The sequence below is a fragment of the Rhinopithecus roxellana genome, chromosome 8, assembly GCF_007565055.1.
Source record: "Rhinopithecus roxellana isolate Shanxi Qingling chromosome 8, ASM756505v1, whole genome shotgun sequence".
NCBI lineage: Eukaryota > Metazoa > Chordata > Mammalia > Primates > Cercopithecidae > Rhinopithecus > Rhinopithecus roxellana.
This window is the reverse complement of record NC_044556.1, coordinates 46,815,321-46,841,295: the sequence shown is the minus strand read 5'-3', so window position 1 is coordinate 46,841,295 and position 25,975 is coordinate 46,815,321. Positions and strand designations below refer to the sequence as shown.

At 46.0% G+C, this 25,975-nt stretch overlaps 1 protein-coding gene across 2 annotated transcripts in view; it reads right to left on the bottom strand.

Annotated features, from left to right (window-relative positions):
- ENSA (endosulfine alpha) overlaps positions 1 to 24,764 on the bottom strand; it is a 31,857-nt gene extending 7,093 nt beyond the window's left edge. Inside the window, exons 1-4 of one of the 2 annotated variants that reach the window (XM_010387252.2) lie at positions 24,559 to 24,764; positions 22,618 to 22,743; positions 20,777 to 20,943; positions 17,282 to 18,013 (exon numbers count right to left, since the gene is read on the bottom strand). In XM_010387252.2, the coding sequence (XP_010385554.1) occupies positions 17,998 to 18,013; positions 20,777 to 20,943; positions 22,618 to 22,743; positions 24,559 to 24,615 (366 nt within the window). In that variant the 5' untranslated portion in view covers positions 24,616 to 24,764 and the 3' untranslated portion in view covers positions 17,282 to 17,997. Of the gene's footprint in view, positions 1 to 17,281; positions 18,014 to 20,776; positions 20,944 to 22,617; positions 22,744 to 24,558 lie in introns of those variants that run through there. The other variant, XM_030935425.1, reaches the window with a different exon arrangement.
- Positions 24,765 to 25,975: the final 1,211 nt, after the last annotated feature.

Below are 25,975 nucleotides of genomic sequence, written 5' to 3'. Positions count from 1 at the left end.
GTTGCCCAGGTTGGTCTTGAACTGGCCTGAAGTGATCCTCCTGCCTCAGGCTCCCAAAGTGCTAGGATTACAGGGGTGAGCCACTGCATCTGGCCTTCTATCTTCACTTTTTATACTCTTGAAATGGGTGAGGGGGTTCAACTGTTCCTTGGTAACTTCCTTTCAAATACTGCATTTCCATCTGCTGTCTCCCTTTGGAGTTTCAAATCTATTAGATCTTGATATCCCAGCTGAAACATCCAGTTTAAGATTTTGTTAAGTGTAAAACATAATCTCCTTTATCAATCCTGCTTTAAATCTTCCCTCATTCCTTATCTGAGGTTATGTGATTTAGCCCTAGTTGGTATGGCATGATCTGGTCACACTCTCCTTTACTGATAAAGAAAACTAAGCTAAGGCCAAGGGCCCACTAGAACAAACCTACTGCCCATGAGAGGGATAAATCAGGAGTTCCTCTTGGCTCCAAACCTAGTTCTCTATAACAATGTACACAGAGCAAAGTGATTTGGTCAAGTAGCTATGGGCTTTGGAGTCTGTCATTTATCAAGTAATCTTAGATGAATTATCTTTTCTGAGTTTCATTACAATTTTATAAAATAGGGCCGGGTGCCGTGGCTCATGCCTGTGGGCATGAGCCTTTGGGAGGCCAAGACGGGCAGATCACTTGAGGTCAGGAGTTTGAGACCAGCCTGGCCAACATGGTGAAATTCCATCTCTACTAAAAATACAAAAATAAGCCAAGTATGGTTGCGGGTGCCCATAATCCCAGCTACTTGGGAGGCAAAGGCAGGAGAATCGTTTGAACCCGGGAGGTGGAGGTTGCAGTGGACCGAGATTGCACTACTGCACTCTAGCCCGGGTGATAGAGCGAGACTCTGTCTCAAATTAAACAAAACAAAACAAAATTATAAAATAGCCTTACCTTTTAATTTGAAATTTAATTTTATTTTTTTTTGAGATGGAGTTTCACTTTTGTCACCCAGCCTAACGTGCAATGGCGCAATCTCAGCTGTAAGTAGCCGGGATTACAGGCATGCGTCACCACCCAGCTAATTTTTGTATTTTTAGTAGAGACAAGATTTCACCATGTTGGCCAGGCTGGTCTCGAACTCCTGACCTCAGGTGATCTACCCGCCTTGGCCTCCCAAAGTGCTGGGATTACAGGTATGAGCCACCATGCCCAGCCTGAAATTTAATTTTTTTTTTTAGTCAGTTTCTGTAGAGACTGTCAAAAATTGCTGATGTCAACTATATTGTAAGTCATCACAGTGGGATATGTGAAAATTCTTTTTTTTTTTTTTGAGACAGGGGCTCACTCCATCACCCAGGCTGGAGTGCAGTGGCAAGATCACAGTTCACTACAACCTCGACTTCACAGGCTCAAGTGATCCTTCCACGCCACATGCCACCATGTCTGGCTAAATTTTTGTAAAGCCGGGGTCTCTCTATGTTGCCCAAGCTGGTTTCAAAACTCCTAGACTCAAGTGATCTGCCTGCCTTGGCCTCCCAAAGTGCTGGGATAACAGGTGTGAGTCACTGTGCCTGGCCCAACAGAAACCTTTTCTTTTTTTTTTTCTTTTTTTGAGACAGAGTCTCAACTCTGGAGTCTTACTCTGTCGCCCAGGCTAGAGTGCAGTGGTGCAATCTTGGCTCACTACAACCTTCACCTCCCAGGTTCAAGTGATTCTCCTGCCTCAGCCTCCCGACTAGCTGAGATTACAGTAGTGTGCCACCAAACCCGGCTACTTTCTGTACTTTTAGTAGATGGGGTTTCTCCATGTTGGCTGTGCTGATCTCAAACTCCTGACCTCAGGTGATCCACCCACCTTGGCCTCCCAAAGTATTGGGATTACAGGCATGAACCACCGTGCCTGGTTCGAAACTTTTTTTTTTTTTTTTTTTTTGAGACGGAGTCTCACTCTGTCACCCAGGCTGGAGTGCAGTGGCGCAATCTTGGCTCACTGCAAGCTCCGCCTCCTGAGTTCACACAATTCTCCTGCCTCAGCCTCCCGAGTAGCTGGGACTACAGGCGTCTGCCACCACGCCCAGCTAATTTTTGTATTTTTAGTAGAGATGAAGTTTCACAGTGTTAGCCAGGGTGGTCTCCATCTCCTGACCTCGTGATCCACCTGCCTCAGCCTCCCAAAGTGCTGGGATTACAGGCCTGAGCCACCACGCCTGGCCCGAAACGTTTTCTTTTTTTTTTTTTTTTTTTTTTTTTTTTTGAGACGGAGTCTCGCTCTGTCGCCCGGGCTGGAGTGCAGTGGCCGGATCTCAGCTCACTGCAAGCTCCGCCTCCCGGGTTTACGCCATTCTCCTGCCTCAGCCTCCCGAGTAGCTGGGACTACAGGCGCCCGCCACCTCACCCGGCTAGTTTTTTGTATTTTTTAGTAGAGACGGGGTTTCACCATGTTAGCCAGGATGGTCTCGATCTTCTGACCTCGTGATCCGCCCGTCTCGGCCTCCCAAAGCGCTGGGATTACAGGCTTGAGCCACCGCGCCCGGCCCCGAAACGTTTTCAATTAGCAATAATTGTACCTTGGACAAATCTCAATGGCTATGATACTGCCACTGCACAAAGCTTAAAATTTAATTTTTAATTAAGCAATTAATACATTAATATTTTCCTTGGAAAAAAGGAAAATATAGATGGCACTAAAGTTCCTATGATTACCACTTCCAATCTCACTCCCCTAATTCTCTTCTGGAAGTAACCACAATTCTTTCTTTTTTTTTTTTTTCTCGCTCTGTTGCCAGGCTGGAGTGCAGTGGTGCGATCTCAGCTCCCTGCAACCTCCACCTCCTGGGTTCAAGCAATTCTCGTCCCTCAGCCTCCCGAGTAGCTGGGATTAAGGCACACGCCACCACACCCAGCTAATTTTTGTATTTTTAGTAGAGACGGAGTTTCACCATGTTGGCCAGAATGGTCTCGATCTCCTGACCTCGTGATCCACCCGCCTCAGCTTCCCAAAGTGTTGGGATTACAGGCGTGAGCTAGTGTGCCTGGCTGTAACAATTCTCAGTTTAGTAGTTATCCATCCAGTTCTTTTTCAATTGATCTGTGTTTTTTAACCTGTAAAAATAGGATAGTAATATCTGTCTCACAGGAAAAGAACTGAAGTGAAACGCAAAGTGGGTAATGTTTTCCTTTTTCTCGTTCCTCACTAAGAGCTGAGACCTACTGCAGAAACACAGCTGTACAGTACATTCAAGCTGAAGAAAAGAAAATCTTTCTTATTTCCAAGGGTGGAATTATCTGCCCTCTAATACCTTGTATTTTAAAATATAAGTTTTTTGTTTTCCAAAAAACTCAACAGACATCACACACAGATTTTATAGTAGGAACAAGCTCTAGCCTGGCACAACACCACAGCCAGCCTCTTGGACAGGAGTCTGTCAGAGGACGGTAGTAAAAGCCAAAAGCCCAGAAAGTATTCTGCTTCCTTTATCCTCTTCCATTTTAGCCAGGCAAGGAGGATTCTGTGTCTTACATCTTCTGTTCCCTGTGGCGTTCATTTCCAATTGCAGAAAGGAGGTCATATGACCAGATTCTTTCCTTAAACAGCTTTCCAGCTGAGTACAGCAAAGACAAAACAAAGCAACCCTGCTCCTCCACAATTCTGCTCTTCCATCAGTCTACATGGCATACATGGCAGGGGAAACTCCCACAATAGCTTTTCCCACTGTCTGAGAGGAAGCATAAACCAGGATTTCCAAAGGCACCCACTGGTTGGTTCCCAGGTGTCCTAGAGTAGGATTTTTATTATTATTTTTTTGGAGATGAGGTCTTATTATGTTGCCCAGGCTGGTCTTGAACTCCCGGGCTCAACTAATCCTCCTGCCTCAGACTCCGAGTAGCTGGCATTATAGGCACTTGCCTCCACACCTGGCTCTAGGATTTTATTTTAGCATAAAACCAAATTCCATTTATTATCTACTTTGCCAGCCATGATACAAGTTTCTTTTTGAGACATTCTGTTGCCCAGGCTGGAGTGCAGTGGCATGATCTTGGCTCACCACAACCTCTGCCTCCCGGGATCAAGCAATTCTCCTGCCTCAGCCTCCTGAATAGCTGGGATTACAGGTGCCCACCACCACGCTAGACTGATTTTTGTATTTTTTAGTAGAGACGGGGTTTTACCATGTTGGTCAGCCTGGTCTCGAACTCCTGACCTCAAGTAATCCACCTGCCTCGGCCTCCCAAAGTGCTGGGATTACAGGCGTGAGCCACCCTGCCCAGCCACTCTTTTTAAATTCTAACAAAAGCATATAAGCTTTTTAGTTTCGTTTTTGGGACAGGCTGTTGCCTAGGCTGGAGTGCAGTGGTGTAGACATGGCTCACTGCAACCTTCACCTCCTGGGCTCAAGGGATCCTCCTGCTTTAGCCTCTGGTACAGCTGGGACCACAAGTGCGTGCCACCACACCTGGCTAATTTTTAAGTTTTTTTTTTTTTTTTTGTAGAGATGGGGTCTGTCTTTGTGGCCTAGGCTGGTCTCAAACTTCTGGGCTCAAGTGATCCTCCCATCTTGGCCTCCCAAAATGCTGGGATTGTGATTGTGGGCATGAGGCACCATGCCCAGCCCAGCCCATACAAGGTTTTTTTTTTTTTAGACAGTCTCGCTCTGTTGCCCAAGCTGGGGTACAGTGGCACGATCTCAGCTCACTGCAACCTCTGCCTCCCGGGTTCAAGCAATTCTCCTGCCTCAGCCTCTTGAGTAGCTGGGATTACAGGTGTGCACCACCATGTCCAGCTAATTTTTATATTTTTAGTAGAGACAGGTTTTCACCACGTTGGTCAGGCTGGTCTTGAACTCCTGAACTCAAGTGATCCGCCTGCCTTGGTCTCCCAAAGTGCTGGGATTACATGCTTGAGCCACTGCACCTGGCCCCATATAAAGTTTTTATTGTCATTATTCCCATATTACAGATTATTCTCATATTACAGATTAAGGGACTATGGCTCAAAAGGGTAAATAAGTCTGTTCTTAAACAGTGACTTCCTGAGACACAGGAGATGTTTAAGAACAGTACTGGTAGGTGGGAAGTGGCATTTGGGAGCAGGAGTGAGAAGCATGAAAATGTAGCAAGAATAGAAAAGGTTGGGAAAATAGCAAATTAAGAGGAAGAAAAATGCAAGTCCTAGTAAGAATTGCTACTCACCACTGCCAGAGTCTGGGCCATGTTCTAGGTGTATTTAAACAAATCTCCATAGCAACCATCTGGTTTCTGTTTTTCTATGACAACACGGGCTTGCATTTCTAAATACAGGCACTGGTGAGGACAAGTGTGGGCTGGGGAAGGGAAGTGTGACCGCTGAGTCAAGGGGAAATTGCGCAAAAAAGGCAGATTCTCTTGGTATGCTCTCATCTATCCCCTCTCCCAGCACACCCTCAAGGAAGGGGTCTTTCCTTGATTCATAGCAGTCATAGTTAAGAGCTGAGCCCTGTGCGCACTTTGTCTTTTGTTTTGGAGACAGAGTCTGGCTCTGTCACCCAGGCTGGAGGGCAGTGGTGTGATCTTGGCTTACTGCAGCCTCCTCCTCCCAAGTTCATGCAATCCTCTTGCCTCAGCCTCCTGAGTAGCTGGGACTACAGGCACCTGCCACCACTCTCAGTTAATTTTACAATTTTTTGTAGAGACAAGGTCTCACTATATTGCCCAGCCTGGTCTCAAACTCCTGGGCTCAAGAATTCCTCCTGCCTCAGCCTCTCAAAACGCTGGCATTACAGGTGTGAGCCACTGTGGCCAGCCCATGATATCTTATTTTTACCAATTATGTAAATTCCTATCTAATAAGGGACATCCTTGGTGCAAGAGGGGGAAGGGTAGATGCTTTTGCTTCTCATTTTCAACCCAGGTGGCACTTTTGGAGATACTGAGGGTAAAAAGAGATTGGAGGATCTCATCTGATAAAGGTGTGGTAGCACCAGAAAGAAAGGTGAGAAAAAGGCAGTTAGGCATGGGGATGCAGGAATAAGTATAGATATTGCCATAAGAACTAAATGGGCCCAAACCCGAGTTACAAGAGCACCCCCATCTTTTATTTATTTATTTTTTGAGACAGAGCCTCTCTCTGTCGCCCAGGCTAGAGTGCAGTGGTGCGATCTCCACTCACTGCAAGCTCCGCCTCCCAGGTTCAGGCCATTCTCCTGCCTCAGCCTCCCGAGTAGCTGGGACTACAGATGCCCGCCACCACACCTGGCTAACTTTTGTATTTTTAGTAGAGACGGGGTTTCACTGTGTTAACCAGGATAGTCTCAATCTCCTGACCTTGTGATCCGCCCACCTCGGCCTCCCAAAGTGCTGGAATTACAACAAGAGCCCCTTTCTTAAGTCAGCACAGTGATTCTCAACCAGGCAACTCCAGGGGGCATCTGGCAATGTCTGGGCCCAGACTTTTCTGATTGTTCTGATTAAGCAACTAATGGGTAAAAGACAAAGATGCTGGTAAACATCCTGAAATGCACAGGACAGTCCCTGCAACAAAGAATTACTTGGCCCAAAGTGTCAGCAGTTCCAAGACTGAAAAACCTGAGTACAGAGATGCTGGTCCTACAGGAAACGTCTCCTTTGTCCATAGCAGGGGCACCAGTGTGACAGATAAAACCATTCGAGGGGGGCCGGGCATGGTGGCTCACGCCTGTAATCCCAACACTTTGGAGGCCAAGGCGGGTGGATTACCTGAGATCAGGAGTTCGAGAACAGCCTGGCCAACATGATGAAACCCCGTCTCTACTAAAAATACAAAAAATTAGCCGGGTATGGTGGCTACCCGGGAGACTGAGGCAGGAGAATCGCTTGAATCCGGGAGGCAGAGGTTGCAGTGAGCCAAGATTGCACCACTGCACTCCAGCCTGGGAAACAAGAGCAAAACTCTGTCTAAAACAAACAAAAAACCATTTGAGGGGATATGCCACAGATGCCTGCTTGCTCCCCTGGGCCAAGTCCCTCTCAGACTTTCAGACCAAATAGTTTTAGTTTACTTCTGACAGAAATAAATTCAAGCCAGAATCCAGATTTGCTATGAAATCAGGTGGTTCTAGAGAATAGGATATTTTCCTATACTCTTCTTGATACAGGCAAAATTGCCCCACAGAGGCTGTGCAACCAGGCCAAAGACATGCTCCTCTTGGCCTTAGTTTCACCATTTGTAAAACGAGTATACTGAACTCAGTGATCTCAAATGTCCCTTTAGTTCCAAAACTCTGTACTTTTGAATATTTCTTTTAAGAAATATCCTGGGCTGTACAGTTTGGGTGTGTAGAAAAGGAAATGACTCAAATGCAATAGAGGAAGCCTAAGGATGACTCAGACTTCCCTAATCATAAACGACACTTCAGACATGGACCTTAAGGTCAAACCAGGACTCATGATCATTATATGACTTTCCTTTTGTACATGTGAGCAGGTGGCATTCCCCAGGGGTGACTTTACTGACAGTAAGTTGCCTCTGCCAAAAAACACCCTTGTATGTCTGATGTTTGAATTTCTCCTATGCAGAGTTTTGTCTCCAGTTAAAAATGTAAATACTGGCCGGGCGCGGTGGCTCAAGCCTGTAATCCCAGCACTTTGGGAGGCCGAGATGGGCGGATCACGAGGTCAGGAGATCGAGACCACCCTGGCTAATACGGTGAAACCCCGTCTCTACTAAAGAATACAAAAAAAAAACTAGCCGGGCGAGGTGGCGGGCGCCTGTAGTCCCAGCTACTCGGGAGGCTGAGGCAGGAGAATGGCATAAACCCGGGAGGCGGAGCTTGCAGTGAGCTGAGATCCGGCCACCGCACTCCAGCCTGGGCGACAGAGCCAGACTCCGTCTCAAAAAAAAAAAAAAAAAAAAAAAAAATGTAAATACTATTGTTTCCTGTTGGAGCTCAGAGAAAAAAAAGGTAACTACTCTAGGATATGTATCAATTTGATGCACTTTATTTTATTTATTGAGACAGGGTCTTGCCTGTTGCCCAGGCTGGAGTGCGGTGGTATTATCACAGCTCACTACAGCCTCAACCTCCTGTGCCCAATCGATGCTCCCACCTCAGCCTCCCATTGCTGGAACTACAGGCACACAACACTCCTAGCCAGGCTAATTTTTAAAAAATTTTTCATACAGGGTCTCCCTACATTGCCCAGGCTGGTCTCAAACTCCTGTACTCAAGTGATCCTCCCACCTCAGCATCCCAAAGTGATGGCATTACAGGCGTGAGCCACCTCACCCCGGCAAGTTGATTTTTAACAAAAGATAACAGTAAAATTCCAGATACATTAGCAAACTACCTTCACAGCTGGATGTGAAGAAACTCCCTTAGTTTTATTTATTTATACACAGAATCTCACTCTGTTGCCCAGGCTGAAGTGTAGTGGTGCAAACACAGCTCACTGCAGCCTTCACTTTCTGGACTCAGGCTATCCTCCCACCTCAGCCTCCCATGCAGCTGGGACCACAGGCACATGCCATCATGCATGGCTAATTTTTTAATTTTTTTGTAGAGATGGGGTCTCATTTTGTTGCCCAGGCTGGTCTCGAACTCCTGGGCACAAGCAATCTTCCTCTCCCAAAGTGCTCGGATTATAGGCATGAGCCACCAACTTGGCTCCAATCTAAAATTTTATATTCTTGCTACAATGTGCTGAACTTCCAGGTTAATCATTTCTGCTTCTAAATCATCTGCTCTTTGACTTTATAAAGGGTTCTCTTAAAAATAGATAAATAATAATAAAGAAAGAAACAAATCTCTTCACCAGAGGTTTTTTTTTTGTTTTTTGTTTTTGAGACGGAGTCCCGCTCTGTCGCCCAGGCTGGAGTGCAGTGGCCGGATCTCAGCTCACTGCAAGCTCCGCCTCCCAGGTTTACGCCATTCTCCTGCCTCAGCCTCCGGAGTAGCTGGGACCACAGGCGCCCGCCACCTCGCCTGGCTAGTTTTTTGTATTTTTTTTTTTTTTAGTAGAGATGGGGTTTCACCGTGTTAGCCAGGATGGTCTCGATCTCCTGACCTCACGATCCGCCCGTCTCAGCCTCCCAAAGTGCTGGGATTACAGGCTTGAGCCACCGCGCCCGGCTTTTTTTTTTTTTTTTTGAGACAGGGTTTTGCTCTTGTTGCCCAGGTTGGAGTGCAATGGCGCAATCCTGCCTCACTGCAACCTCCGCCGCCCAGGTTCAAGACATTCTCCTGCCTCAGCTTCCCTGGTAGCTGGGATTACAGGTGAATACTACCACACCCAGATAATTTTTTGTATTTTTAGTAGAGACAGAGTTTCACTATGTTGGCCAGGCTGGTCTCAAACTCCTGACCTCGTGATGCACCAACCCCAGTCTCCCAAAATGCTGGGATTACAGGTGTGGGCCACTGCGCCTGGCTTGACCAGTTTATCACCCCTTCCTTAGCCTATTTTCTTATCTAGCCATAATCAGAGAGATTCCTTACACAATCTTTCACCAGCACTTTCATCCCCTTGCTTACTTCTTAGTATACTTTATCCATCTACAAATCACGACCCAGGATCTAAACAATGATGTCTTCCCTGCTATTGTGCCCAGGGAGCTAGGTGCTTCTACAGAAAATAGCATAAAGATATGGATTGGCACATGTTTATGGTACCAATCTAGAACCTCAACATTGCTTGCTTCCTAACCACCCCTCCCCACCTTTTTAAAGAGATGGGGTTTGGTTATGTTGCCCAGGCTGGAGTGCAGTGGCTATTCACAAGCATGGTAATTGTGCACTGCAGTCTCGAACTCCTGGGTCGAGATCTTCCTACCTCACCCTCCCAAGTAGCTGGGACTATAGGCGTGTGCCACCACGCCTGGCTAATTTTATTTTTTGTAGAGATGAGTTCTTACCATGTTGCCCAGGCTGGTCTTGAACTCCTGGACTCAAGCAATCCTCCTGCCTCAGCCTCCCAGACTGTCAGGATTACAGGCCTGAGTCATTGGGCCTAGCCCCTCCTCTCTTCTATGTCCTTTTATGTCTATACTTTTTACACTCCCACCTCTCTAACATCCTACTTTACAAGTCTGACTAAAGCTGTCAGACAAGGACTCCTATAAATTACTTAGCCCCAGTCAATAACAAATAGCTAGGAGTTTACTGTTGTTATATTTTCACCTTGAGTCTCCAGCAGGATGAGGCATATATAGTCCTACTTGAGACCACTTTCTTACTCAGTTGGCTTCCCAACTAGGCTAACCCCACATGGCTGGCACATAGTAAGTGCTCAGCAAATGTCTGCAGAAGTAGACCATGTAACTAAACCATATCCACCTGTGCTCATTTCATCTCCTTTCTCTTCAGAACCCTGCTTTTTGGTTATCGTTCTCTACTGAGCTCCAGGTTTTACTTATTCCTTTCACTGTTTCAATAAATATACCTGAATTGCTCCCATCCTAAAACAACCACAAAACCTCTCCACATTACCTAGTTATAAGCCAGATTTCACCTCTACAAATCCACTGAAATTGGTCTCAAAAAGTTTACTAACTGACAAATCAAATGGATACTCAAGTCCTTTTTCTTTTGTATTTGGTTTTTGGGTTTTTTGTTGAGATGGAGTCTTTCTCTTGTAGCCCAGGCTGGAGTGCAATGGTGCGATCTTGGCTCACCGCAACCTCCGCCCCCTGTGATAAGTGATTCTCCTGTCTCAGCCTCCTGAGTAGTAGCTGGGATTACAGGCACCCGCCACCACGCCGAGCTAATTTTTACTATTTTTAGTAGAGACGGGGTTTCATCATGTTGGCCAGGCTGGTCTTGAATTCCCAACCTCAGGTGATCCCCGCCTACCTCAGTCTCCCAAAGTGCTGGGATTACAGGCATAAGCCACTGTGCCCAGCCCTGTCTACTCTTCTTTATACCCACTGTCATCACTTTCCTTGGTTCCTAACCATCTCTCACCTGAAATATTGTAGCAACATAATAAAGTGTCTTACAATTCAACTAACCCATGATAATGGTTTACTGAGTGGAGTATGGAATTTCCACTTAGGTGTTACTTCACCTGAGTTACTTCAAACTTCACCATTGATACTTCATTTATTATTTTTTGAGACAGAGTCTCACTCTGTTGCCCAGGCTGGAGTGCAGTGGTGCTAACTCGGCCCACTGCAACCTCCGCCTCCCGGATTCAAGCGATTCTCCTGCCTCAGCCTCCTGAGTAACTGGGATTACAGGCACCTGCCACTATGCCCAACTTGGCCTTGCCCCTTGGATGCTCACTACAGTTACTCTGAATTAGTCCCAGTTTGCAGAATGTAATAACTCTGAATCACTTTACATAGTTCTTTCCATCCAGAAGACCCCTTTCCCGATCTAACCCCTTTACCCGAATAAATTCTTCTACTTAATCAGATCTCAGCTTAGAAGCTATTTTCTGTGAGAGGATTTTCCTGTCCTTCCCCACCTTCTCAAATTGGGTAGGTTCCCCTGCTCTGTGCTTCTAGAGCATTTTGTGTTTATCCCTGTCTTAGCACCAATCCCTTCTAATTCCTTGTCTATTTGTTTTTATTATATCCCTCTATAGGCTGTAAACTCCTTGAGGGCAGGAACCATGTTTTATTTTTTTTGGAGACGGAGTTTCGCCTTGTTGCCCAGGCTGGAGTGCAATGGTGCAATCTCGGCTCACTGCAACCTATGCCTCCCAGGTTCAAGCAATTATCGTGCCTCAGCCTCCCAAGTAGCTGCGATTACAGGCATGCACCACCACTTCTGGCTAATTTTGTATTTTTAGTACAGACAGGGTTTCACCATGTTGGTCAGGCTGGTCTCCAACTCCTGACATCAGGAGTCATTCACCCACCTTTCACGCTCCAAAGTGCTAGGATTACAGATGTGAGCCATCGCACCCAGCCGGAACAATGTTTTACGCACTTTTGTAGTCCCTGAGGTAAGGACTTTACAAGCCTTATCTTGCTTAATCATTACAATCACCCTCATGGTCGGTACCATATCTTTACTATTGTGCAAGTAAGTAAATTGAGGCAGAAAGTTAAAGAAACTTGTCCAGAGTTATTAAAAAAAACAAACTGGGATTTTAAAATTTTATTTTTTTCAAGATGGAGTTTCACTCTTATTGCCCAGGCTGGAGTGCTGTGGCTTGATCTCAGCTCACTGCAACCTCCGCCTCCTGAGTTCAAGCGATTCTCCTGCCTTAGCCTGCTGAGTAGCTGGGATTACAGGCACCCGCCACCACGCCTGGCTAATTTTTCTATTTTTACTAGAGACGGGGGTTTCACCACCTTGGCCAGGCTGGTCTCAAACTTCTGACCTCAGGTGATCCACCTGCCTCAGCCTCCCAAAGTGCTGAAAGTACAGGTGTGAGCCACCATGCCCAGCCAAAATCAGGATTTAACACCAGGCAGTCTAACACTAGAACCAGTCCATCACTAAATCCATCCCCCTTTAAATCCCTTTTCCATACAACTTGGCAGCAACCTATCTAAAACACAAATCTGACTATATCCCTTGTTTGTAACCTAGGCCTGCCTGCACATCATATCCTCTGTAACATGACTCCTGTCTACCTTCCTGGCCAGGTCTCCAGACACTCTCCAGGACTTACTTGATACTGCCACTATAGAAACAACAAAGAGTCCATCCCTCTCATCCTTCTCTACTTGTTGGTCCCTCTACCAAAATGCCCCCTTTCACCTTACCTTTCCGGAGAAATCCTGCTCATCCTTCAGAACTTTCTCCTGAAACCTTTCCTGACCATTCTTTTCCCTATCCCTCTGCGGGCAGTGGAGTAAATCCTGTCACTGCTCTCAGAAGCTGTGTGACTTAGGGCTTAGGCAAGTTATATTTTGTCTTAGTGTTACCATTTATATAATGGACATACTAAGAGTATATACTTCATAAAATTGTTGTGAGGATTAAATGAGATGTAAATTAAGCACTTAGCACGGGGCTTGACACATAGTAAGTACTCAAAATACTAGGCCTAGGTGGCTCACACCTGTAATCCCAGCACTTTGGGAGGTCAAGGCAGGCAGATCACTTGAGGTCAGGAGTTCAAGACCTGCCTGGTCAACATGGCAAAACCTTGTCTCTACTAAAAATACAAAAATTAGCCGGGCATTGTGGTGCACAGCTGTAGTCCCAGCTACTCGGTAGGCTGAGGCACAAGAATAGCTTAAACATAAAAGGTGGAGGTTGCAGTGAGCTGAGATCACACCACTGCACTCCAGCTTGGACAACAGAGCAAGACCCTATCTCAAAACAAAAACAAAAACAAAAAACCACGGCTGGGCATGGTGGCTCACACCTGTAATCCTAGCACTTTGGGGGGCTGAGGCAGGCAGATCACCTGAGGTCAGGAGTTCGAGACCAGCCTGGCCAACATGGAGAAACACCGTCTTTACTAAAAGTACAAAAATGAGCCAGGTGTGGTGGCAGTTGCCTGTAATCCCAGCTACTCAGGAGGCTTAGGCAGGAGAATAGCTTGAACCCAGGAGGCGGAGGTTGCAGTGAGTCAAGATCTCACTACTGCACTCCAGCCTGGTCGACAAGAGCGAGACTCTATCTCAAAAAGAAAAAAAAAAAATCAGGTCAGGAGCAGTGGCTCAAGCCTGCAATCCCAGCACTTTGGGAGGCCGAGGTGGGTGGATCACTTGAGGTCAGGCGTTCAAGACTGGCCTGGCCAACATGGTGAAACACCATCTCTACCAAAAATACAAAAATTACCAGGGCATGGTGGCACATGCCTGTAATCCCAGCTACTCAGTAGGCTGAGGCAGAATCACTTGAACCCAGAGGTGGAGGTTCCAGTGAGCCAAGATCATACCACTGTGGAGGTTCCAGTGAGCCAAGATCATACCACTGTACTCCAGCCTGGGTGACCAAGTGAGACTGTCTCAAAAAAAAAAAGCAACTATTATTAATTACTCATCCCTATTCCTCTGTATAGCTAGACCACCACTGCTGCAAGTATAACACTGTAATATGATTTCTTCATGTGTAGTTCCACCATTACAATGTAATCTCCTTGAAAGAGGCAGCCACATATCATTTACCTTGTATTTTAGCACAATGCTGGGCATATTGTGGGCACTTATTAAGTAACTGGACTGTTTAAATACTACCCACCTTTCAAGACCCAGTTAAATTTCCATTTCCACCACTTATATTTACCTAATGAGTCCAGTCAGATTTTCTCTTCTCAGAATTCTACTACCTGACTAATCATATGCTATCTTGCATTATATGTAGAAGTGTCTCAATTAGGTTACATGTTCCTCTAGAGCAGAAATGACCTCTTACACTGTTTATCTGGCCAAAAACAGCTTATTTTTCCAACTGCAAAGCGAGAATTCAACAGTCACTCGGGACTTAAAATATTGCAGCCCAAGCATGGGAGGTCCCACCTTATCTTTACTAGTAAGTCATTTGTCTTTAATAAAATTCAGCTAACAGCTTATCTCCTGACTCTCCTTCCCTTAGCTTAGCTATTGGAACTCTGCTTAAAATTATAAATCTGACTACATTTGTGTGCTATTGCCACATCTCAAGTTCCCCAGGGTGGAACAGATCTTTCTTTTTAATCTCCCTCAAGACCCAGTACAAGGCATTATACAGACGAGGGCTGCTTGTGTGGGTGCTGTTGGCTCACTGTGGATATATCCTCAATGGCAACTCTCCAAGTTATTTTTCTTTTGCCTGTCTTTAATATGCCCAGCCCACACCAGCTTAAAATAAAAGCTGTTGGACAGTAATGGTGACTTCATCCCTGCCACCCTGCATATTAGATGGCTCAGCTGAGAGGCTTGTCAGCACAATCATGTTGGAGGAGTGGACGAACCTTTGATTCAACTCTCTGGGATAAAGACTTTAGAATACATCTAGCTAAAATAATGAGCAGGAATAACTATTCAGAAGCATTGCAGAATCAGTTTGCTTTGGTTGCTTAACCCTATAGTATGGGAGTGAAGGACACGGATTGGCAAGTTTTAAAATGAAATACATCCTGCCAAGTATGCAGTGGTGAAGAACTAAAAGAAAAAAAAAAGGCTAAGGAGTAACACAAAATATAGATAGCCCTAAACATTTTTGGCACCTCAGGCTTTTTTTTGAGATGGAGTCTCCCTCTGTCGCCCAGGCCGGAGTGCAGGGGCGCAATCTCGGCTCACTGCAAGCTCCACCTCCTGGGTTCACACCATTCTCCTGCCTCAGCCTCCTGAGCAGCTGGGACTACAGGTACCTGCCACCACGCCCAGCTAATTTTTTGTATTTTTAGTAGAGACGGGGTTTCACCATGTTAACCAGGATGGTTTCGATCTCCTGACCTCCTGATCCGCCCGCCTCGGCCTCCCAAAGTGCTGGGATTACAGGTGTGAGTCACCGTGCCTGGCCACACCCCAGACTTCTTAAGGCCACAAATTAAAACTGAGGACCAGGGAAGCCAGGAATAGTGGGAAGAAATAATATAAAAGCCTAAGATACTAACTCAAGCTCTTCAGCTAACCAGCTTTTCTACCTTACAAGTAACCTATCTCTGTATCTTAACTTCCTCACTTGTATTAAAATGAAATTGCATCAGGCCGGGCGCGGTGGCTCAAGCCTGTAATCCCAGCACTTTGGGAGGCCGAGACGGGCGGATCACGAGGTCAGGAGATCGAGACCATCCTGGCTAACACAGTGAAACCCCGTCTCTACTAAAAAAATACAAAAAACTAGCCGGGCGAGGTGGCAGGCGCCTGTAGTCCCAGCTATTCGGGAGGCTGAGGCAGGAGAATGGCGTAAACCCAGGAAGCGGAGCTTGCAGTGAGCCGAGATCTGGCCACTGCACTCCAGCCTGGGCGACAGAGCAAGACTCCGTCTCAAAAAAAAAAAAAAAAAAAAAAAAAAAATGAAATTGCATCAACTGCTGGGTGTAGTGGCTCACACCTGTAATCCCTGCACTTTGGGAGGCTGAGGTGGAAGGACTGCTTGAGGCCAGGAGTTCAGGAGCAGCCTACACAACAAAACGAGATCCTGTCTACAAAAGAAAGGGGAAAAACATATTCTCAGCCAGGTGCAGTGGCTTATGCCTGCAACCCCAGCATTTTGGGAGGCCAAGATGGGAGGAGTGCTTAAGCCTGTGTTCTGAGACTCACCTGGGCAACACGGTGAATCCTCATCACTACAAAAAATAATTAGCCAGGTGTGGTGGCATGTGCTTGTAGTCCCAGCTACTTGGGAGGCTGAGATGGGAAAATTACTTGAGCTCAGGAGGTTGAGGCTACAGTGAGTGTTTGCACCTTGCACTCCATTCTGAGCAAGACCCTGCCAAAAAAAAAAAAGAAAAGAAAAGAGAAAGAAATAGCCTCACAGACCTCGCCTCATTCCCCAGCTGGCAAACACAAACCAGGGATAATATACTCAGGAGGAAATCATGGGATGGCTCACTAACCCCACCACAATAAACACCATTAACTTGTGTCTCTAGTTTGAGTTTGTACTTGTTTTATTTTATTCATTTATTTTTTTTAGATGGAGTCTCGCTCTGTCGCCCAGGCTGGCGTGCAGTGGCGTGATCTCGGCTCACTGCAACCTCTGCCTCCTGGGTTCAAGCGATTCTCCTGCCTCAGCCTCCCAAGTAAGTGGTATTATAGGCATGCGCCACCATGCCCAGCTAATTTCTGTATTTTTAGTAGAGACTGGGTTTCACCATGTTGGCTAGGCTGGTCTCAAACTCCTGACCTCAAGTGATCCACCCGCCTTGGCCTCCCAAAGTGCTGGGATTTCAGGTGTGAGCCACCGTACCTGCCGGAGTTTGTTTCTCCTTTGGTAACCTTTCTTTTGTATATTACATTCACAGGCAGCTTTTAACTTCTTTCAGTAGCAGGTTTCCAGCAATGCACATTGGGACATCATGAGGAAAGAAATCACTCTGCCTCCTGCTGGCCACCAGCAGAAAGACTTGAGTTTCTTTTGGCTTATTACAAAGAAATAACGTATTTCTTTTGGTTTGTCACATTTCCCCCTCACAAACATGGGAACTTGAAAAGGAATGGAAGACAAAGGGAAAAAGGAGAATGGGCCTCCTTTTTTCTAAGCCTGGACTAGGCTTAGGTGTCAAGAAACCATTTAGATCAAATACCTTAAATGCCTCATCTTGTGAGCCACAAACTGAGGTTGATGCATCTTCTACATTAGCTACAGAAACAAAGGGATGGACGAGGTTTATGCCAACATTCCTGCTCCCTTTCCCTAAGTGATGGTATTGGGGAACTCAGCCGCATCTCACATTAACAATGTCTTCAGTATTGTTTTCCTCCCCCTCCCAAACCCCAATAAAACACACCAACTGCTTCAGAGTATTTCTGAGTTGGGTTTTTTCATGGGTTTTTGTTTTGTTTATTTCAAATACTGAAAAAGTCCTTTGGGCTCTGTGGGGTTCCCCATGCTCACGGCTCCTTTCTCCCACACTCACTGCTCTTCTCCCCACAGCAAATCTATTTCAAGGACAGTACTTTTAAAAATAATTAACACTGAGTTCTCAACTAGCTCTGCAGAACCAGAGGAGCTGTTTGCATCTGTCTGTGCAGATGGAGTTTCTTTTATCTGACACCAGGTCTCCAATCACACTGAAACAAGGCATTTATCTACAGAGCTCAACTAGAACCCCTTTTCATTAGTCTACTCCACTTCCTTCCCCTCACATCTACCCCACACCAGCCACGTGGTTAAGCAGGATAGTCAGGAATGTTTTTACCAACTCCAAGCCCTAATTCATATTCCTCCATATCTCCCACCCCACCCTCTCAACCCCACCCCCACCCCCAGAATTTCATTGAGATTTCTCCCAACTGTTATTTGGAAAAAAGGTAAAACAAAAAAGGTTCAAGGTCTTGGTGCTCAGCCCAAGGGGCTCCATGTGCTGGGACACCAACGGGCAAGGGCTTCTGCCTCTCCAGCCCACACCCGAGCCACCTCCTGACCCCCGGCTGTAAAAGCAGGAAGGGGCAGGAGCCAGCACAGGACCCGGGTGCGGGGAGGGCAGCGTCTCAGGATCTGGCGGAGCCCCGGGCAGCATCATTCAACTTGGCCACTGCGGACGAACACAGAAGAAAAAAAAAAAAACCACTGTCAAGTAATAGGGGAAAAAACCCTGAACTCCATCCCAGTCTCTACCCCATGATTCCTCCACATTTAACAACCATTAGGCAACCTGGCATATGTCTCAATCCTATCCATAAGGGAGTTGCAAAAAATCAAAAAAGAGAATTTCAGTCTTTTCCTATCCACGAAAACATTATCTGCCTTTCTGGGAAATCCATGGATAACAAACATAGAAAAACAATTCTTTAGATAAGATGAAAATAACTGGAGGTTTCCAGGTGGGTAAGCTGCCTGACTCAGAGCAGGCTCAGTTTCAGAGGCATGGCCACAGCTACTTGCAAAGACTGAAGTAGCACAGTGATGACATGGTGACTGTGTGGAGGCCAGAACCAGACCACACACATGCTGTTCTGAGTGGATTTAATAATCTAGGTTTAATCAAAGCAATTTGCATTTGGATTTCCTTGCTAAGGAAGCTATGTACTTCATGCTGTGGAAACTGGCAAATACAGAATGTAGACTGTTTGTTTTCTTAGCCTTGAAGATGACCAGGCAGTGAGACAGAGTGAGACCAACAGTTTTTCTAATTTCCCTGCTCCTCCTATTCCTTCCTAAAAAGCAGACTCATTGTGACCAGTAGTCTTGAGGACTCAAGCTGAATGATACAGAAGGCAGCTCAAACAGAAAAGAAAAAAAGTACAGAATTCGAGAAGATCGGAGATGAAGAAAACGTACAAAATTATATATATATTTATATATATAATAACATGACATATCTATGTACAACATGGCTGGGACAGTTGAAGAAACTATACAATGGTGTTCAGCATTTTCCCCTTCCCACATGGACTTTAAGGATGACAGCATGAGGAAATGGAGCCAAGAAACACAAAAATTATATACAATTACAAGTGACAGTCAAGGAGTTTGGGGACCAGGGAGTCCAGGGATCCTGCTCTCTCCATTCCTTCCTCACCAACTTTTCCCTGTCCAATCTGAATGACAGCCTGAACACTGGCCAGTCAGAAGAAAAGTATATACACACCTCATCCCCCCACATGCACATCAGCAAGTCTGTCAGTCATTCTCATTGGGCCAAATGTTTGGCATATCAGAATTTGTGATGTGAGAGGGAGGGCAAGAGGATTACAGAATCTTGCTCTCTTGAACATTAGTTCTCACCCTGGCCCTCTCTGTCATAACTAGCAAGTTGCATTCAATAAGATTCTAGCCAAGCTGGTGATAACTAGATTGAAGATGCGGGTCACCTGCAACCCCTTTCCTCCACCTATTCACAAATGAGCAAGGCTACCTCTCCTCATCACACAAGAGCTGGGTTGCTGAGTTCTGGGAATGCAGCGATTTCTCAGTCTTCCTCCTCTCCCTCCCTAACCACTTTCCCTAGCTTCCTCCAAGGTGAATCATCTTCTAAGAACCTGCTCCTCCAGCCCTGCAGGAGTACTCAGCCCCAGGGGCTAGCTCAGTTTACCCTTCTTCCTTTTTCCCTAACAATATATCTGGCATCAGATTGCATCTGAAACATGGGTCAACATATGTGCATGACTGAGCATGTTTCCTCAGGCCTGCAGCTCTGCTGCCAGAGAAGCTTTTTAGCAGCTAAGGCCCAGAGGTAGGCTGGGAGAGTGGGCTGGGTCAGAGGCAAGAAGCTTCCATGGCTAGCTTTTTTTTTTTTTTTTTTGACCCTCAAGACTGTGATATCTGTAAAGTTCTCTTGCCTGAATTTATAATCCCCAAACCTCAATTTACTCTCTCCTCATGTATCCCTCAAATGGTTCCCCTCTGTAGTACTTTCCCAATATTACAGAGCAGAGACTCACCACCCACAAGCCTTCCTCACCTTTAGTTTTACAATTAACAGTACAGAGTTTTTCTGTTGGCAGTTGTGACTTCAGAATCAGAATCAATCTTACATACATTTAACTCTATTTTACAGGTGAGGAAATAGAAATCCAGAGAGGATAAATGACTTAACCAAGGTTATACATCAGCTCTGCTGGGACTGAGTAGAGCGAGAACCCAGGTATCTTGACTCCTAAACCAGTGCTCTTCCCACTATCCCATGATACTTTCAAAAGCAACATGCTGGAAAAGAGAGAGAAGGTGCCCATTTTCTGTGAATAATGTTCATCAATCTTTATATTATTTGAGAGCCAGAGCAAACTGTAAGAGATACTAAGTAATGGAGGCTAAGGGGGCACTGTAGTTTTAGGCAAGCAAGTCAATTTTTCTTTTTAAGGATTCTCTAAACCTGCCACAATGGAAACATGAAGCAATAGCAGCCTAAGGGACAGAACACTTAGAAGCACAGAAAACATGTCTCATTCAATCTACCTTTCCCAACTATGTTAGGTTAGCCTTGGGATGTTAAACCTGCCAAATTATTCCCAAGGCTCAGTCTAATCAATTTTGGGACATTCTCTCCCAAAAGGAGAAATCACATCTCTCCAGTTTCTCACACACAAAAAAACATTTGCAGCATTATCCAATCCTAGCCTTTCCTATTTCTGGGCCCTACCTGGACTACAGGGAGTGTGTGGAAGTCTCAATCTAACCAAAGAAATCAACTTAGAGCCCCTTTTCAACCTACATTACCTTCTCAGCAGCCACCAGCAAAATCACAGTCATTTCTGGCTAGCAAGCTGAGATCTGACTAGGTGCCCATTTCATCCCTGCCTATAATATATAAAAGTCCAGTGGTTGAGGAAGGGGAGGAGAGGGGGGCTCAGGTTACCCCGCAAGCTTGCTGGTGACGAGCGAGGACTTTCTCTGGGGCAGATCCTGTGGGGTGGGGATGTGGTCACCAGTCACCAGGTTCTTGTCTGGTCCTGCACTTGGCAGCTGCTTATTCTTCATCTTGGCTTTGGCCATGTTGTAGTCTCCTGAGTCAAAGTACTTTTGCTAAGAGATAAGAGGGAGGTTTAGGTGAGTGAGGCACTCTGGCCTTCCTCAAAAACAAGGAGACTCACATCTCACATTCATTATAAACCTTCATGCACACTCGGATCTTTCGAGAATCTTCCTTGATTAACCTCATGCATACACAGTTTAACATTAATTACATGTACTTATGTCTTCTCCCCAGTGTGTTCTGACTGTTTCAGGTACGTAAGCAGTTTCCCAGCTAGAGTAAATAGTTTTGGAGTCAAGGGAAAGCCCCTACCATCCTTTGTACCCCACTCAGTATAGGATGGTTCAACCAAGATCACTTATTCATAAAGGGTAACTGAGGACCTTACTGGGTACAGGGCAATAACCTGGAACTGGAGAAACAGAAATGAGTAAGATATAGAGAAGGATAAATATGGGGCTATCCTAGCCACCAGGAGATCAACCACAAGCCAACAACCTCAAGATGATTATTCTCCCAGACCCGGAATAGAAACTGGGCCTGTTCATGAGGATAATGTATTTTCCTTCTGACTCTCACAGCTCCCACACATGTTCCATGACTGTGACAGCCTGCCCACGCCTGCCTTGCCTCCAGCAAGGTAAATGCAAATCAGCATCACATTATCATCTGTGACTGAGACTCAATAATTGGGATCCTCCACAGGGATGTTTCACCCTCTATTTTATCTACACAGAGAAGCACACTTCAATTTGATGATTTATAATCTTACAGGCATTGCAGAGGAGAGTAAAGGAAATAATTTTTTTTTTTTTTTTTTTTTTTTTTTTTGAGACGGCGTCTCGCTCTCAAAAGATGGAGTCCCAGGCTGGAGTGCGGTGGCGTGATCTCACCTCATTGCAAGCTCCGCTTCTCCAGTTCATGCCATTCTCCTGCCTCAGCCTCCAAAGCAGCTGGGACTACAGGCGCCCGCCACCACACCCGACTAATGTTTTGTATTATTAGTAGAGATGGGGTTTCACCATGGTTTAGATCTCCTGACCTCGTGATCTGTCTGCCTCGGCCTCCCAAAGTGCTGGGATTACAGGTGTGAGCCACTGCACCCAAATTTTTTTTTTTTTTTTTTAAAAAGATAATCCCTCAGCTTTAGGTACCTTTGGGAACTAAAAATCTGATCAGGAGCTACATGGCTATGAAAGTAGACTCTCTCTTGGTGAGGAGGACCACTCTGAACAGGAAAAATACGTTTGCTGCAGGAGTATAATTAATGGCTGGTGCTCACTTTGAGGGAATGAAGAAACTGATTCACTTCAAGTTAAGGATTTATTTCTGTAGGAGAGATGGTTTGATCTTCTTCTGAAATGATGCATCCCAAAATTTATCTCTAATGCTTAAAAAGTACACAATCCTAAAACCTCCAACATTCAAACAGGCAAATGCCTGGGGGCAGTCTGCATTTCAGTTTCTAACATCTTTCCCTCATTCCCCCACACACCCAAATGCTCCAATTTAGGCCTTCATTTCCTACACAGGAAATCAGGAGGGAACTGATACCACATTAGGGATTTACATTAATTTGACTTGCTCTTTTCAAATTTCAAATTCCTCTCTACTTCTGTTCAACAACAAAACCTCCAGAAAGGATCCAGTAGAACCTCCACAGACTTCATTCCAAGAACCCCCTTTGGCTCCAAAGAAAGAGGGTAAGAGATTATGCCCCATACCCCTTTCTGGAGTCTCTTCATGAGGAAGTCGGAGCCTCCAGGCTTTTGTCCTAGGCTTGGATATTTGGCCTTTAGCTTTGCCTCTTCAGCTCTCTCAGGGAGAATACCTTCTTTCTCCTGCGTGTCCTGGAGAAAACAAATGAGCCAAATAAAATTAAAGACTGAGAAACAACTGCTTCTCACATCTGATAACAACTATACTATCAACTTCTCCTGGAGATCCACCCACTTGTAAATATGCTATCTCCATTCTGCTGTTAAAGCCGGATCTTTGTTAAAGTCCCTACAGCTCAAGATGACTACTGTGAGAAGAAAAAGACAAGCTGCTTCTCACACTCCACCCAAGGAACCACCCAGGGACCTATGTGTATTGGGCTAAAGGTGATACTAAACACAATACTTTAATCACAGAATGGGCCATATCACTCAGCACAAATGCTAAGAAAGACAAAGAGAAAAAAGAGCTAGCAGGCTTCTGGTGATACAGGATGAGTAGGAGGGTTCCCTAGGCTATCCTACATGTCACATGAGAAATTAAAAAAAAAAATAGTTTGGAGCTGGGCACAGTGACTCATGCCTGTAATCCCAGCACTTTGGGAGGCTGAGGCGGGTGCATCGCTTGAGCTCATGAGTTTGCGACCCACCTGCGCAATATGTTGAAACCCTGTATCTACAACAACAAGAAACAGTTTGCTAAATGTTCCCTCCTTATTCATTTTTTTCTTTTCTTTCTTTTTAAAAATCTCTACACAACAAAGCAGTTCCTTCCTTATTCAGGGTCTAAGCCACCTGTTAGGTCTCCCTGTGGAGGAGGCTAGCTTTGTGGCCTTCTTCAAAGATCTCCACCTGAGTAATGGCACAGCCTTGCTTCAACATTTCCACAAATATTATGGTAGCAAGCTGATAAACAGAGAGGAAAATGACACTGTTTTTAACCTCAGGAAAAGAAAGATACAGTAGGCTCACTAGTATTTACCCACCAGCTTTCATTTAAAAAAATCAATACCTACCCTGGTGGTGCAGGGGCTCTCACTACTGTAGTCAATCTCTTTTTGTTTCTTGTGGTCCCTGCTGCCCTTTAGTGACTTTCTGAAAAGATCTGAAGTCAACGTATGGATCTTTTTAGTGGGATTATATTCCTTTCTCTTGAAAATCACGCATAGATACAACACCAAGTGAATTTAATGAGTGCCTGAACCCAGTGCTAAATTTTAGAAGTCAAATACAAACCCCAATAAGGGGTTTATTTGGCGAGTTTCCATCACGGAATCGCGGGTGCACTAAGTCCCTGCCTTGGAAGTCTAGGGGAAGAGAGTAGCGTCTTTCTCACGACCCTGTCGGTGTCTTTTCCAAGTTTAATCACCATGATTCTGTCTGGAACTCTAGTCCTCTTCGATCTTGTGGGTCCAATAGACCATCCTTAGCTACTAAAATAGATCTCTTGAGAAAGTTGCTGCCTTAAACTAGCTATAATAATAATTACACTTCTCCCCTCCCCCAATACTCGTCCTTTTTAAACGTCTTTACCTCGACCCCTATCTTTGCGGATTGAGGCTGCGGGCCCCAGCCCGAATGCTGGGTCATTTACCTCTACTAACCCATAACACACATCACACCCAGGACCACCGGCTAGACCCCTTCCATTCACCTTCTTTCCAAACACCCGCCCCGCGTCCATGCTCGGCCAATTATAGCACAGCGTCCAAGGGTTGAGCAGTAGGCCTATTGGCCAATCAGGAAGAGTCTAGTACTGAGTGACAAAGGACCCAACAAACCAGCGCCAAAGCAGCAGGTCGTGTTGAAACTCACCCTGCGTGACGCAAAAAGTGGCCAACCCCTGCGGAGCCTGAGACCATGGCGACCAATCCGCACTGGTGGGAGACCGTCTCCAGCCCCATCACGGTCTCCCCAGCTCGCCCGCCCGCACCCCCTCCACTTCACCTGCTTCTCCTCGCCGGTCTCCTCCGCAGGGTTCTCTTCTTCTTGTTTCTGGGACATGGCGGGACCGGGACTGTGGAGTGTAGGGGGCCCGGGAAGGCAACCGGAGAAGGGAAGGGGGAGGGGAAACGGGGATAACCTGCGCTGCTGCTTCGGCTCCTGTCACTAGTGTTGCTCAGTCAAAATGGCGGCCCTTGCCCATGACGTTACGACCGCCCCTTCCTATGAGAGCCAGTGGGAGTGAGGTAGATGGGGCAATGACGTAACGATCTACCAATAGTCGCCGTCTAAAGGTGGGCTCTATAGAGGCGACCGGCAAGCTGGAACACCAACCTGGAAAGAGAGTGAGACACAAGGACCAATTGGAAGCCTGTGGGGGATATCGGGGGCGGGGCTGCTGGCTGTTGTATTTTTGCCCCTTTGGTGGGCTCCGGCTTCCTTCACTCCAGCGCCCCGCGCCCGAGAGGTTTAGTGGGGCGTCAAACTGGAGAGCGAAAGGATGGAACCCTTTATTCATATCAGGTGGAGAGGATTAAACTTTGCGCAGTGTTAGCAGAAAATGATCGAGCTCCAGAAAATGATTTGGAGATTAGATTCGATTTTAAAATAGTACCGACAGGCCGGGCGCGTTGCCTCACGCCTGTAATCCTAGCACTTTGGGAGGCCGAGGTGGGCGGATCACCTGAGGTCAGGAGTTCGAGACCAGCCTAGCCAACATGGCGAACCCCCCCCCCCCCCCACTAAAAATACAAAAATTAGCTGGGCGTGGTGGTGGGCGTTTGTAATCCCAATTACTTGGGAGGCTGAGGCAGGAGAATCACTTGAACCCTGCAGGCGGAGGTTGCGGTGAGCCGAAATCACGCCATTGCACTCCAGCCTGGGCGACTGAATGAGACCTTGTAGCGAAAAATAAAAATAAAATAAAACGGTACCAATGGTATTACGATATGTCACTTGGCCTGTGGAAGAGAGACTGAGTCTCAACCCGACTTTTCTTGGAAAACACTAATGGCTTACGTTCTGTATTTTAACTCTTATGTGAAGTTTTTATATTCCATCAGGGTGATCCCTTGGGGACTAAGCTTCTTGAAACAAGGAGGACAGTGTAAATATGTGATAAACATTTAGTAAACACGGTTAATACTAGTTAACCTGTCCAGAATCACAGTTTAACATTTCTTGGGCGTCTGTCTGTATGTGGATGGTACTGTGTTAGTTGGAGGGGGCGGGTACATATATAGTAAGACAGTCTCTGCCCTTAGAAAGCTTACAGGCCTGGCTGGGCGCGGTGACTCACACCTGTAATCCCAGTAGTGTGGGAGGCCTAGGCGGGCGAATCACTTGAGGTCAGGAGTTCGAAACCAGCCTGGCCAACATGGTGAAACCCTGTCTCTACTAAAAATACAAAACAAGGCTGGGC